The sequence below is a fragment of the Paroedura picta genome, chromosome 5 (genome assembly GCF_049243985.1).
Source record: "Paroedura picta isolate Pp20150507F chromosome 5, Ppicta_v3.0, whole genome shotgun sequence".
Classification (NCBI taxonomy): domain Eukaryota; kingdom Metazoa; phylum Chordata; class Lepidosauria; order Squamata; family Gekkonidae; genus Paroedura; species Paroedura picta.
The window spans coordinates 113,167,921-113,183,137 of record NC_135373.1 but is presented as its reverse complement, the minus strand read 5'-3'; the positions used below and the strand labels follow the sequence as shown (position 1 = coordinate 113,183,137).

General features: G+C 46.1%; 1 protein-coding gene across 2 annotated transcripts in view; it reads right to left on the bottom strand.

Moving 5' to 3' along the window:
- The window catches only part of B4GALNT3 (beta-1,4-N-acetyl-galactosaminyltransferase 3), a 98,660-nt gene that overhangs the window by 35,959 nt on the left and 47,484 nt on the right, over window positions 1-15,217 (bottom strand). For both annotated transcript variants that reach the window (XR_013231415.1, XM_077339993.1), the window contains exon 2: window positions 693-796. Coding sequence is in view for 1 of the 2 variants with exons in the window: in XM_077339993.1 (XP_077196108.1) it covers window positions 693-796 (104 nt within the window). In the remaining variant the exon portion in view is untranslated. The remainder of the gene's footprint in view (window positions 1-692; window positions 797-15,217) is intronic.

Below are 15,217 nucleotides of genomic sequence, written 5' to 3'. Positions count from 1 at the left end.
CCCAAAGCTTGTCCAAATGGTCACTCTCACAATGATTCTGAAAAGGTGCTCAAGTCTCAGTGTGTTTAAAATGGCAGCGGGTTGATGTGGGTGGAAGGGGAAGACACTAAGGAAGTTCCTCACTGTTCTGCTGCTGCTATGTTTGCCTACCTGGGTTGGGAAACACCTGCAGATTGATAGGGTAGACCAGGGGTAGTCAAACTGCGGCCCTCCAGATGTCCATGGACTACAATTCCCAGGAGCCCCTGCCTGGGGGTAGACTGTAGGAAGGTGGGGTTTGGGAAGGAGAGGGATCTTAGGTCATAGAGTCCATCCTCCAAACCAGCTTTTTTCTCCGGGAGGCTGAACTTTGCTGCCTGGAGATCAGCTGTAATTCTGAGAGATTGCAAGACCCTACCCGGAGGGTGGTAAACCTAGCTGCTGTCTGAACCTAACACAGAGAATCAACAAAGCCACACTCCCCCCAACTGTCTCCTGGCACAGGTCATCCACCAAAGTGATCAAGGTTCTTTCAGACCCATAAACAGGCCTGAAACGAGAATGGAACGAATCCAAGCAATCCAAAAATGCTGTATGTTTTAAGAACTGCATTTCTATTGATATACTTGATGCCTGAATCTCTTTTATGTCTCAGTGCCTAAAAAGTATGCTTTTATCCAGAGCATTTAATGAGGTTCTTGAGTTCTGCTTACCGGATATTCTGGCTTCTGAGGCACGTAAAACTGAAGGCTTGGGTCCACTATAGGTGTCTCCTGGTTCCCCAGAGCTTTTGCCAGTTCACTCCAGCTTCCATACCCTGTATGAAGACATTCTGGTTAAAAGTTGAGTCAACTTTTATTGACTCACAAAGTATTAATTCACACACGCCTCCATGAAACATTTATGGAAACACTTCCTTCACAGTAGAACGTGCTTTCTTAACCAAAGTTTTGAGGGCCTTGGAAGGGTTTCTCAAATGGGTGGGAGTTAATTGTTTTATTATTTTTTAATGTGTTAAAACATTTATTGGGTGATGTGACCATATATTGTCATGTTGACTCATCCCTCTTCCAAAATGATCAATGATGGGCCTGGAGGGGGTGGGAAGGGGAGGAGCCCCAGGTGGGCGTGTCCACAGCTATGCTTCCCAACCACATTCTGTGTTATCACACCACTGCTGGGGTTTCTCGAAGCTTGAAGAATGTTACCATTGGGTTTCCCAATGGTAAAAGAGAAAGGCTGCAATGGAATCTTAGAGACCAACAAGAGTTTTATGGTATAAGTTTTCAAGCATCAGACTTCTGTTCACCAAGCACAATGGGAAGAGGAATGGGAAGGCGACTGTAAGCCGCTTTGAGCCTCCTTCAGGTAGGGAAAAGTGGCATATAAGAACCAACTCTTCTTCTTCAAGTAGAAATGGAGATCTCCAAATCCCTTTTCCTTAATTAGAAGATAGGAAGGGTGTTTCTGCCCCCAAATATTCCCTCCCTGCAGCTCAAATCAAACTGATTACAATACATATTTTTGCATCCTTTTCATTACAACCTCTCCCATTGTCAGGTTAGGGAAAAAAGGATCAATTGATCTCCGTTTCTATTCATGTCTGATAAAGGGAGTGTTAACTCTAAAAAACCCAACAACATTAAAATCTGAAACGCATGTTGGTCTCTACTAGACTCGGAATCGAATCCAAAATGTTCTACAGCAGATCAACACGGTTACTATCTGAAACTGGTTTTTACTCTGCAAACAGAAAAATAAGGGCACGGAGCAGTTTAGTGGCTTGTAACTCTATCCAAACATCATAGTAAAACGGGTGGCGCCAGGGCAGATGGCAGAAATCTCTGCATACCTGTGTTGAGGCTTAAATCTCTGCATACCTGAGGAACTTCCCAGAGAATGCAGGAAATTATACAATTTAATTAGCAAAAAGAAATGTGAAAACCAGCCGAACGAGGACTGAATACGCTCCAAAAAGAGCTAAATCAGGGGTAGTCAACCTGTGGTCCTCCAGATATCCATGGACTACAATTCCCATGAGCCCCTGCCAGCGTTTGCTGGCAGGGGCTCATGGGAATTGTAGTCCATGAACATCTGGAGGACCACAGGTTGACTACCGCTGTGCTAAATGAACAATGGAGGAGGGGCAGAGAAGAACTCAGGTTGCTCAGCCCAAAGAACTTAGCCCTACTAGCCCAGACCAGCCTGACCTCATGAGAACCTCATAAGCAAGGTTGGCATTTGGATAGGAGACCATCAAGGAAACCTGGCAGAGGTGGTTTGTCCTAGTAGCATGTGCTATGGGCCCCACAGTTCCAGAGGCCCCACAGTGCTGTACAGTTAGGGGCCCTTCACACTGATTGTTAGGAGGGCCTTCATACTTCTGTAGTCTGTGGACTGCAAGAACGAAAAAAGAGAAGCTGTGAGGTGCTTCCAAAGTTCCAACTATCCATGGGAAGGGTGCCTTGCTGTCACAGCACAAATTACAGCGCTGTACTCTGCTAAGGCCCAAAAATACATAAACTGGCTTTGGGGCTATGGGTCCCACGAATCTTTAAACCGAGGCTGAAGCCTGGACCTACTATGCAGACAAGCAATGGTAAACCACTTCTGCTCAACTCTTGTGTTTAAAAGTACTATGGGGTGGAACTTGATTTGTCCGTTGTGACTCGAAAGCAACGTTATCATTTACGCACCTAAAAAAACCTAGAGGAGGTGATTGAAGTGGTGGTGGTATTTCCATGTTCAGCCAAGGGTTCCTCATCTTGCGCATGTTTACTTAAAGTATCGGCACTATGGTAGAAGATGGACTGATCTCCAATAAAGGAACCAAATAACTGGAATTACACTGGTAAGTGGAATTACATGCAGAGCTACTCAAATCTACACCCATTACTTTCAAAGAGCTTAGAGCTTAAACTGGAACAACTCTGTACAGGAAAGTTTATAGAACCGTTCTAAAGAAAGCCTGCAGCTGCCAGTGTGATGGATATGTGAAAAACTTGTAACAGGGGGTTGGATCCAGCTATGCATGAGCCGAAATTAAAATGCACTCAGTGCAGTTCCATAGTACAGAGGCTATAGCAATGCATACTATAATTTTTCATAAAATAACTGCATTTAGAACAGAGTGATGTAAAACATATGTTTCATGATATTTCAGTTTGTTTTGAAATTGTATCGGAATAAATACTTTGTATTAAGTCTTGTGCAGCCAGCGAAGAAAACTGGGGGAACTAATTTCTTTTGTTTAATGCAAATAGGCAACAAGGAGTAATTTTAGCATTTCCACTTACAAAAGGACTGTTAGGAATGTGGAAACCTTCAATGAGACCCAACCCAGGGTTATTCTGAGGCTTATTCCCAGAACTACGGCACTGTTGATTTCTGGAGCAACTTTGCATCAAGATTACATTGTTTAAGCGGTACTTTAAACTCAATTTATATACAGTTGTAGCAAAGTCAAGACTTGTATATATGATGTTATAGCTATGTGGTACACAATAGTAGAACCGATTTTAAAAAATCATTTCCTGTGCAATACCCAATTGTCACGTTAGCCTTAATTTTTAAAACTCCTTTGTTCTGTTTGACCACGGAGAAAAATAATACGGCAGGCAGACAGCTGGATCATTTTGTGTTGCCCATGTACTCCTTTAAAAGATTCTTGAAATTCCTATTGATATTTCAGGGCACAGTTCTTTGCCTTCTGCACATACATACATATATTTTACACATATATTTTAAAGAGAGAAAGATGATTGATTTAGAAGACAAGTTTAGAAAGGTGCTCCATTAATTATTTTGGTTTGTATCATTTCAAAGGCAGTTTTATTGTCATGACGTGGGATTTTTTTTAAATAAGCAAGTTTAGGCATACAGAAAAGAATGAAAGTTATCACAGGCAAAGATCATGGTTTAGTAACCACAGTGCCCATTTAAATTAGCTATGGCTACAGTTAGACGCCACAATAAAACTGTACAAATCACGATCTACCACAGTTTGTTCAACCACCCCCCTCCCAATCTGTTGCTTCCTTCATTGCTAGTTAACATTCATTCCACTTTGCCTCGAAGGAGTCACTTGGGCCCATTCCGCACAAGTTAAATGTAGCAGAAGTGTGGCAAATTGTAAACGCTACTAATTTGCAGTTATGCACAACGTCGCACACAATCTGCCACACTCCTGAAACCGATCCACAAAAAGCGATTCGTTGTAGCGCTTAAAGGGAAATCCAGAAAAGTGGATTCACCCTCCAAAAAGCGCTACACTCTTGCAAACAATCTGCAACACTAGCAAAAAAGACCTGTGCGTTACCATTGTTGCGGTTTCAGCAAAGTCCCTCCCCCTGGCTCTCTCCTCTGAATTTCCGACTAAGCAATCGCCATTTTTTTCTCTCGGAGCGAGCGGAGAGCAACGAGCCGGCAAGCCTTCATTCACCCAGCGAGGCTTCTCCAGCTGCAGTCCCTCCACAGAGCTGCTTTAAAGCTCCCCTAAGTCACCAAGCACAGCCCCGTTTGCAAGTTCCCTTTATTTTCGGTCGAAAATCGCACCTGTGCAGGGGGGGGGATTTTCTTTTCACTCGGGGGAGCATGGCAACGATGAATCTGCAGCTCACAGGCCAGCTGCCAGCTAGATGGGTCTCTACGTTAGGAGGAAGCAAAGAATCAAGGCATAGTCATTGCAACGTGTGTTTTTCTTTCTTTCTTTTTTTTTTTTAAAAACCCTGTTCTTACAGGGAAAGGGGCTTTTTCGGAGCATGGTGACAACCGCCCATTGGCTGCTCGTTTGATTGACGGCCAGGGGCAGGACAAAGCACGGAAAAAATCGCTTCCTTTCTAGTGATTTTTGGCAAGACCGGAAACCTGTGGGAAACGATTGAAACACTACTGGATTCCACTACAAAGGCAGGTATGCGTTACGCCGAATTCCACTATTTTAAATTCCATTATTTCTTTCTGCAAGCAATTTGCCACATTGATCCTTGTGCGGAATGGGCCTTGGTATCCTGCCTCAGTTCTATCCTCACAGCAAGATCATCATAATCATCATCATTAACCTGCCCTTTCTCTACAGACTCAGGAAAGGTTACATCAAACAACATGACATAATAGAAATATTTGAAAATACAAAAATATAGGTAAAGGTAAAGGTATCCCCTGTGCAAGCACCGAGTCATGTCTGACCCTTGGGGTGACGCCCTCTAGCGTTTTCATGGCAGACTCAATACGGGGTGGTTTGCCAGTGCCTTCCCCAGTCATGACCGTTTACCCCCCCAGCAAGCTGGGTACTCATTTTACCGACCTCGGAAGGATGGAAGGCTGAGTTGACCTTGAGCCGGCTGCTGGGATTGAACTCCCAGCCTTATGGGCAAAGCTTTCAGACGGCTGCCTTACCACTCTGCGCCACAAGAGGCTCTTACAAAAATATAGTCTAGAATAAATAATTAAAATAACAGCTCTACCTTGCCTAGAGCCTCTTGTGGCGCAGAGTGGTAAGGCAGCTGTCTGAAAGCTTTGCCCATGAGGCTGGGAGTTCAATCCCAGCAGCCGGCTCAAGGTCGACTCAGCCTTCCATCCTTCCGAGGTCGGTAAAATGAGTACCCAGCTTGCTGGGGGGTAAACGGTCATGACTGGGGAAGGCACTGGCAAACCACCCCGTATTGAGTCTGCCATGAAAACGCTAGAGGGCGTCACCCCAAGGGTCAGACATGACTCAGTGCTTGCACAGGGGATACCTTTACCTTTACCTTTACCTTGCCTATTTCTACTCTTTCAGTGGCAGGAGGGGAAGAGGACAGAGGGGAAGAGGACAGAGAGATCTTAACAGCCCTGGGTAGGTGGGTGGGTGGGTGGGTGGGTGGGTGGATGGATGGGGCTTCAATAGGGAAGCCAGTTAAGATCATGTTAAGATCATTATCTGATCATGGTGACATCACCGGTGAGGCAAGTTAGGTTGCAAAAAATGATTAGTCCAAGGTCAGCCAATGAGCTTCATGCCTGAAGAAGGATTTAAACTTGAGCCTCCCTTATTCTAGTCTGCTGCTAAATTGTACACTACTTCACACCAATGCTGCATCCTGAGCTAGTGTGTTGTACTGGTTAAGAGAGCCAGCATAATTTAGTTCTTAAGAGCAGCAGACAATAGTCTTGAGAATCTGATTTGAGCCTCTACACCTCCTCCACATGAAGCCCGCTGGGTGACCTTGTCCCAGGCACAGTTCACTCAGAACTCTCTCAGCCCCACCTAGTTCATGAAATAGCTGTTGTGGGGAGGCAATTGTAAGTCGCTTTGAGACTCCTTAAGGTAGAGAAAAGTATGGTATAAAACCCTTTTCTTATCAGATTTACTTCTGAGAATAGCAGGAACAGAACATGCAACACCCACACATACAGTTTTAGTCCAACACCCCTCCCAAAATCATGTTTTTGAGAAAACCTCTCTCCAAACAGACCTGCATAATCTTTCGCCATTCACACCCTCACTCGTTAAAAATAAAACCTCCAGACTTTCAGTGCCAAGATGCCTCTGATTCTACATCATACTCACACTTGGCTCGGTGCTATATTCATGTATATAGGAAGGAAAGGCATGCCAAGCATTGCAAAGTATTATGATATTATCTCAAAACATTTCAATCGTTCTGCAGTCACAGGAATGTTGTCAGAGTCCTAGAAAATACGTAACCCGCTTTTATTGCTGTTGCTAAGTTTTGTGCTTCAGAAATGGGAGTACGTTTTGTGCTTCCACAATCTTTAGTTCTCCAATCATCTTTCGTTAATATGATTCATCCTCCAGCGAACACTGTTCTCATAAGCCCAATGCATCAACAATTCTAAACAGAACTATACCCTTCTATATCCGTTGAAGTCAGCAGATTTAGAAAGATGTAACTCTGCTTAGGATTTGGGGTAGGTAACCATGTTAATCTGAAGCAACGGAACAAAGTTTAAGTCCAAGTTTAAGATGCTCTGGAGTCGTGTGCCTGAGCACAAAAGCTTATACACAGAATTGACTCAAACTTTGGACTCAAACTTTGTTCTCCTTAGGATTGCACTGCGAATAAAGGAGAGAGTTCCATGTGAACGCTCAATCAGTTAAAGCTGAACCAGATAATTTTAAGGAGTCGAGTTCTTCACAACTTCATGTGCATATCAGCTCTGAGTCAAAGGCAGTACATTTATTAAGTTTGCATAGGATGAATGGAATCTCACTGGTGGGGCAGGATGGTTAGCCTATTGACTATTCTTTCAAAACATCCACTTCTACCTTTCCCTTTTTAATACATGCTTGTGCCTGGAAGTACATACACATGCACACAAGGATGAAAAAAGTGTCTACCTGAGCAAGAAAAGATGCATTTTTACAAAAATCTCAGGGGAATTACTGGAAAGTGTGGATCCCCCTCCACTATCATCACTACCAACTCAAGTAACTCGAAAGCTTACACCTTGAATAAATCTTTGTTGATCTTAAAGGTGCCACTGAACTCTGATTTTATTGAATTCAGGTAACATATACTGTTCAATTGCGACGGAACCATGGAGACACTGTGACATTCCAGGGCATGGGGTTTTCAAGACAAGAAATTTATTTATTTATTTTATTTATTTATTTAGATTTATATACCGCCCTCCCCGAAGGCTCAGGGCGGTTTACATTAAAACTAATCAACGATACAACGATACAAATAAGCAGAGGTCATCTGTCATTGCCTTTCTCTGTATAGCAGCCCCCATTTTCCTTCGTGGACTCCCATCTAATTATGGACTCTTTCTGCTCTTCCAAGCTCTGATGAGATTAAGCTGGTCTAAACTATTAGGGCTGCGACCAGTACCACCCAACAATCCAGTTTCTGAGAGAGCCCAATTGTAAAGTTTGAGTCCACACCAGCAAGGCAAGGGTATACATCCACTTTATTTGAGAGGTAACACATGAAGTCTCAGCATCTTGGGGAATAAACTTTCCACCCCAAAGGCAGAGAACAATAAAAACATTAATACAAAATCAGCAAGCACACATATGCGTAAATGAATAAGAGTTTGTTTTTATACCCCACTTTTCACTACCCCGAGGAGGCTCAAAGCGGCTTACAATCACCTTCCCTTCCTCTCCCCACAACAGACACCCTGTGAGGTGAGGCTGAGAGATCCTTGACAGAGCTGCTCTTTGGGAACAGCTCTAAGAGCTGCTGAGATTATGACTGGTTATGTGGCTGTGTCCCGTTGAACGATTATAAGTACAACAAATGTGCTAAGGTGGTGGGGTGTGGGAATCATATTTTTTCCCAAAGGGGGAAAAAATACTGCTGTTTGAGCACTGAAGGAAAGCAAAAAGGGAAAGGAGCAGTTTCTTGAAGGGAGCCATGAATTTGCCACAACAGACAAAAAACCCATTAGGCTTAAAAAAGGATAACCTTAGCAGGTATTTAAAATATAATACCCTTTATCTTCCCCCACCCACGCTGCCCTTTCTCTTGCAAAAAGATGCCAGTCCGTCTGAGGTAAAATCCCTCCTGGCTCTGAGAACTGAAGCTCAGCTGTTTACTTTCCCAGGTGCCAGCTTTGAAGTTCTATCTAGGCCAGGGGTAGCCAAACTGCGGCCCTCCAGATGTCCATGGACTACAATACCCATGAGCCCCTGCCAGCAAATACTGGCAGGGGCTCATGGGAATTGTAGACCATGGGCATCTGGAGGGCCACCGTTTGGCTACCCCTGATCTAGGCTGACCACCAGCACTAAGCAGCCTTCACCTCAGAAATAACAAGGAGATAAAAATGCAGAGCTGCAGAAATTCATTCTTCCTACATGGCTTTCAGGGGTGGGAAAAATGCCAGATGACTGATCTGTCAGCACGCTTAAGCCTGGCTGAAACCATGCACTAAGGTTTAATTAAAACAAGAGAGGGGAAGTTTAAATGCCTCTGAGTTCTTTCAGTCTACCTGGTTGCAGCTCGGGAATCTGTTTCAGTAATCAAAACTCTTTAACGCCTAAGAAGCAGCAAGTACTTGGGTGACCAGGTACTAAGTGTGACAGCACCACCGCTGTTCTGCATAAGAGGGAATTGGAAGAGTTGGCTATTAAACCCGGCTTTTCTCTATCCTGAGGAGTCTCAGTGCAGCGCAGTCACCTTTCCCTTCCTCTCCGCACAACATGAACCTTGTGAGGCAGGCCGGCCTGAGAGAGTTCTGAGAGAACTGTGACTGGCTAATGACATCCAGCAGGCTTCATGAGGAGAGGACAATCAAACCTGGCTCTCTAGATTAGAGTATACCTCTCTTAACCACTACACCACATTGATCTCTTTTTTAAGAGGAGCTGGTTTTTACACCCAGCTTTCCTCCACTAGGAGTCGCAAAGCAGTTTACAATTGCCTTGCTTTCCTCTCCCCATAACAGACACCCTGTGAGGGAGGTGAGGCTGAGAGAGCAAACAGGCAAAGATGAAAGAGGCTGTTCTTTATTGCCCGTGAAGTTCAAGGTTTATGGATGTAGCTCCTTTCAACCGTACCCTTTCACAGGCTCTTAAAAGGTCCTGCAGTAGCAACTGAAGCATCTCAGAGGACTTTGATAACTGCCTGGAAAGGTGCTTTCTGTATTCCTTCCCTGCAGCGTTGGTCAACACCCTAAGAAATAATCAAGATGTCTAGGCCAGGAATACATTTTTAAAATGTATTTATTAGAAGAAGTAGAGTTGGTTCTTATATGCTGCCTTTCTCTACCCAAAGGAGTCTCAAAGCGGCTTACCGTCACCTTCCCTTTCCTCTCCCCACAATAGACACCCTGTGAGGTGGGTGAGGCTGAGAGATCCCTGATATCACTGCACTGTGAGAGCAGCGCTATCAGGGTTGTGATGAGGTCAAAGTCACCCAGCTGGCTGCATGTGGAGGACTGGGGAATCAAACCCGGCTTGCCAGATTAGAAGCCGACACAACTACACCAAACTGGCTCTCTTAACACTGAAGCTTGTCCTTTGAAGGCTAAGAAAAGTTGCAACTGCTGGATCTATTTCTTCTGCACAGGATGCCCTGCTGAACTTTGTATCTAGTCACCTTACCATGAATAGGACTAGTAAATAGAAAGCATTAAACAGGTTGTGAGATATAAAAACGTAAGTGAAGCCATATTGTACCTAGCCAATGGACCATGCAGTCCAACATTCTGCATGGCAAAAACCCAGGTGACATCAGGAGGTCTCCCATTGTTGTCCCCCAAGCACCAAGAATACAGAGCACCGCTGCCCCAGACTAGCATGTTCCATTTATACTTCGTGGCTAATAGCCACTGACAGACTTGTAATGGTGACCAATATGGAGACCATCACCAGAAAAGCACCAAATACCTCTCAACCTTATCATCAGTATCACTATAAACATTATAAAGTTGAAGTTGCATGCAGTCAACTTACTCCCTACCTGATTGGTCCTGGGGGTGTGCTGCTAATAGGGAGATAGCACACTGCCACTGAGGACCAATCAGTTCAAATTGCACTACTCTGCCCATTAGAGCCAAGCAGTGCAAATTGCATTCTACTAATTAGGGCCAAGCAATGCAAATTGCACTCTGTCAATGAGGGCCAATCAATTCAAATTGCACTCTGCTAATTCGGGCCAAGCAGTGCAAATTGCACTTTGTCAATGAGGGCCAATCAGTTCAAATTGCATGTAGACAACTCAATCCCTACCTGATTGGCCCTCCCTGGGAGCATGTAGCTAACAGGGAATGAACACAGTGCCAATCATGGGGCTTATCTTTCCTTTTTTCCCTCTTCCTGCTGCTTGCTGGGTGTTGGCCTCTCTGAAAGGCCCTGCTGCTGGTAAGTTGCTCCATTCTCAGATTCTTCCCACCCTCCATTTCCCCCAAACAAGGGATGGAAGCCAGCTGCTTCCTTTGCCTCATGTGTTGGTCTCCAATTTCAGCTCTCTGCTGGAAGGAAGCACAGACAAGCTACAAGGGAGGCAGAGATAATCAGTATTTAAAAAAAAACAGAATGCAAAGGGACAGACAGAATGCTATTAATGTTTTAACTGAGTTAAGGGTTCCTTCAGGCAGTCCAAGGGCATCAGAAGGAGCAGATCACAGGTTGTGTCCACAACCAAGACTTCCTAGTCACAACTTAATATAGGCTCTGTGATGATTCCTAGTCTTCTGCAGTCAGCAACTGTCTTGCTAACATGGTGTGGTGCCTTTTAGACTGGATCTCCCTTCCAGCACAGAGTTGGCATTGCTTAATTGGCTCAGGTGGGCTGACAAGGCAGCGAGCTACAGATGGAGGATGAGCAGCTTTGGAATGTAAATGCTTTAGGATGCTTTGGGCTGATCCTGCGTTGAGCAGGGGGTTGGATTGGATGGCCTGTATGGCCCCTTCCAACTCTATGATTCTGTGATTATGTAAATCCTATTTTGTCCGCAGCTCCATTCTCCCCTGGTCAGAGCTCTCTGCCTGTTAAACATCTGGCCAGGCTAAGCTCTCATCCAGCTGAGACTTGGATGAAGCTGGGAGCTCCGGGCAAGGCTTTTCCTCTGAGGAGTCCTCCCTAACAAGACCTAGGCTCACAACACCTCCCCATGGACCTGTAGCTGGCCATTGGAGTGCTCTTTGCTTTCCCCCACCCTCCATCTCCTCAGAAGGGCTGGAGGGATTCAGCAGCTTTCCCCGCCCAGCCTGGTCCTTGGGAAATGTGGGGGGATGGGAAGGCAGCCCCCCTCACAGCCTTACCTGTCCAGCCTGTCCTTTGGGGGATATGGGGAGGTGTGAAGGAGGTAGCCTCCCCACAGCCTTCCTTACCCAGTCTGGTCCAGCCTTTGGGAGCTATGCGGGAGGAGCAGAAAGGAGACAGCCCCACCTTCCACAGCCTTCCGTACTCTGCCTGCCTTTGGGAGATGTGGGGTCGGTGGGAAGGAGACAGCCAATCCCCTACAGTCTTCCCCAGTAGCCTGATCTTTGGGAGAAGTGGGGGTGTGTGGGAAAGAGGCCACCCCACCCCATGGCCTTGCCCACTCAGCCTGGCCTTTGGGAGATGTGGAGGAATGGGCAGCCCCCTTCCAGCTTTCCCTGCCTGGCCCAGGGAAACGTGGCCGGGAAGAGGAATGTGACAGCCTCCCCCCAGCCTTTCTGGTCGAGCCTTTGAAAGATGTGGGGGGTGGGAAGGTTGCAGTCCAACCCTCCACAGCCAGGCCTTTGGACAATATGGGGTTGGATAAGAAGGTGGGGACAGTGGTGACCTATACAGACACTGTTGTATGAGGGTGGGGGTAGGAGGGCCAGTGCCCCTCCAAAGCAGCTGTTTTCCTCAGTACTGATGCCTTCCTTCCCTCCCTGCTCTTTCTTTGTCTCTCTTTTTCTTTATCTTTCATCCTGTATTTCTTTTATCTCCCTGAAGGTTTCCAGGCACCTACCTGGAATCTTGCAATCCAGCTGGGTAGAGGCGGAGTCAGAAATCAAACCCAGCTCTTGAGATTAGAGTCTGCTACTCTTTAACCCCTTCACCACATGGGATCTCAAGATTAAGCTGGCAGCAGGGAGAGCAGGGCCAAAACCCAGGAAGGTCATAGTGCAGGTCTACGTGCTAGCGCCCATTGTAGTAGATGATGAAGAAGAAGAGTTGGTTTTTATATGCCGCTTTTCTCTACCAGAAGGAGGCTCAAAGTGGCTTACAGCTGCATTCCCTTTCCTCTCCCCACAACAGACACCCTGTGGGGTGGGTGAGGCTGAGAGAGCGCTGATATCACTGCCCGGTCAGAACAGTTTTATCAGTGCCGTGAAGAGCCCAAGGTCACCCAGCTGGTTGCATGTTGGGGAGCACAGAATCGAACCTGGCATGCCAGATTAGAAGTCCGCACTCCTAACTACTACACCAAACTGGCTCTTTGTATTCCTGGGTGCAAAGGGTGTTGCCCCTAGTAACAGATGAACCAGCCCTAGCACATCACACTGTAATTGTTTGTAGGCTACTCCATTTGCCAAAAAAGTCTTCACGTTTGGATTTAGAATTTAGTAGTCTCTTATGTGTAGCAGGCCAACAGGTGCAAAGATTTATTGTGTTTATGCAAAAACATGTCATAGATCATGGGCCTACTCATGAATGGTAAATATGGCACAGAGTATTGTAGAAAATAAAACAAGGACATGCTTGAAGGTGAAACAGTTAAGCAATAATATTCTACGCAACACTGGTCCTAGGATCATCATAATATTTACTTTTTTCATTGGATCCTGTAATTAGCAATAGTTCCCTTTCTAGCATATTATTGAAACCACCAATACATTCGGGTGGGAAAGATTTTGTGGCCCTGCAGAATCTACACATTATTGTATACACTAGAAATTAAGCCCGCTGTAGAAGAAAGACAGCGGGCGCTAGAGAATGAGGAGGCAGACCGTAGGCAAAGAAGGAAGAGGAAAGGAGGAATGGGAGGGAGAAAGAAGGGCAAGGGGTTGTCGAAAGGATGGGTAGAAGATTGAAAGAAAGGAAGTAAAGGAGAAAGACAGGAAGCAAGTGAGAGGGAGAGACAGAGAGACAGGTAGGAGATGGAGAAATAGAGGAAGTCAGGAAGTAAGAAGGAAGAAAGGAAGGCAGGCAGAGAGGGGAGAGGACAGGGGGTGTGAAGGTGAAAGGGGAGAGGACAGGGGGTGTGAAGGTTGGGGGGAATCGCAGGGGGGAATCGCGGGGGGCTAATCGAGAGGGGGAGGCGGCAAGGAAAGAGGGGGGTTAGAGAGGAGTGTGTGCGTGGATGTATGGGGTGGGGGAAGGGGTGGGAGAGCGTGGTGGATGGGTGGCTCCGCGTGTGTGTGTGTCTGTGGGGGAGGGGAAATGGCTACGGTGCGATCGTGCGGGGGGCAGCCAGGGGGGGTTGGCTGGTGTGTGTGTGTGTGTGTGCACGTGTTTGTGGGGGCGGGGAAAAGGCAGCGGCGCAATGGGGGGCAGCCAGGGGGGTTTGTGTGTGTGTGTGCGTGAGGGGAAGCCGTCAGGGAAGGCTGCTTCTCCTTGTGTGCGGTGAGTCCCCGGGCGGGCAAGGCGAGGCTGGGCCAAGTGGCCAATGGGGTGACGCTTGGCCCTGGAGTGACACTCGGAGGGCCCAATCAGGAGCCGCTTCGTGGCTCCTGATTGGGCCCTCCGAGTTTTTATCCTGGACAGAGCCTGTCCTTTCTCCTCCCCCTTAGGGCTTACTCTTTTATTTATTCCGCCCCACAGGAGCAGTTAAAGATAAGATCATGATACATGCTGCCATCTCTGGGCTTCCATTCAGTTTGTAGAAGAAGAAAAAAAATCTAAGTTTCATTTAGTGTCAAACTCTTACAAAAACTTCCGAACCATGGGGGTTGGACTAGATGACCCATGAAGTCCCTTTCAATTCTATGATTATCTGATCCAACTGCTCAATGACATTTTCACTCAGAAAGTAAGCTACATGGTCTATTACCAGCCTTTCTCAACTTAATAACTGCCGAGAAACCCCTGAAACATTTTTCAGGCTTTGAGAAGCCCCAGAAGTGACACGATTATGCAGAATATAGTTGGGAAGCAGAGCTGTGGACACACCCACCTGGGGCCCCTCCCCTTCCTACCCCCTCCAGGTCCATCACTGGTCATTTTGAGAGGGGTAGGTGGGTCAACATGACCACATATGATCATACCACCCAATAAATGTTTAACAATTATTTTAAAATATACAAAAATCAATTAACTCTCACCCATTAGGGAAATCCTTCTAAGACCATCAAGAAACCCCAGGGTTTCATGAAGGTCTATACCGTGGGTTTGCTAAGGAGTTGCTAAACTCAGACTGTTTCCACACAGAGGGGTAAAATGTGTGTGTCCTCTTGCTTGCAAATGCAGGATGGTAAACCTCGCATGTGCAGCCCCCCCATACGGATGACCCCTCCCACATTTTCCCTCTGTCCCATCAAGGCTTTTTTGCTTCCCAACAAGGTTCAAAAGAAAACAAATTGAACTTCTCCCCCCACCTTGGCTTATCAATCACAGCAATCCACCAATCACTGCACAGCACTTCTCTCATGAACATCCCCCCCCAGCCCCAAAAGGGTTGGGGGGGGGAAAAACACTGAACAGGAATTCTGTGTTTTTAAAGGCAAGTGGACTATCATACTGGTTGTTTGTTAAACCAGTAAACTGCTTTTAATTTCAATATGCTCTAGGAAACCACAAGAATGAGGGAGAATTAAAGGTGCCTTATTTAGGAGAAGATGACAGAACAGTGGGTGCAAATCCACACT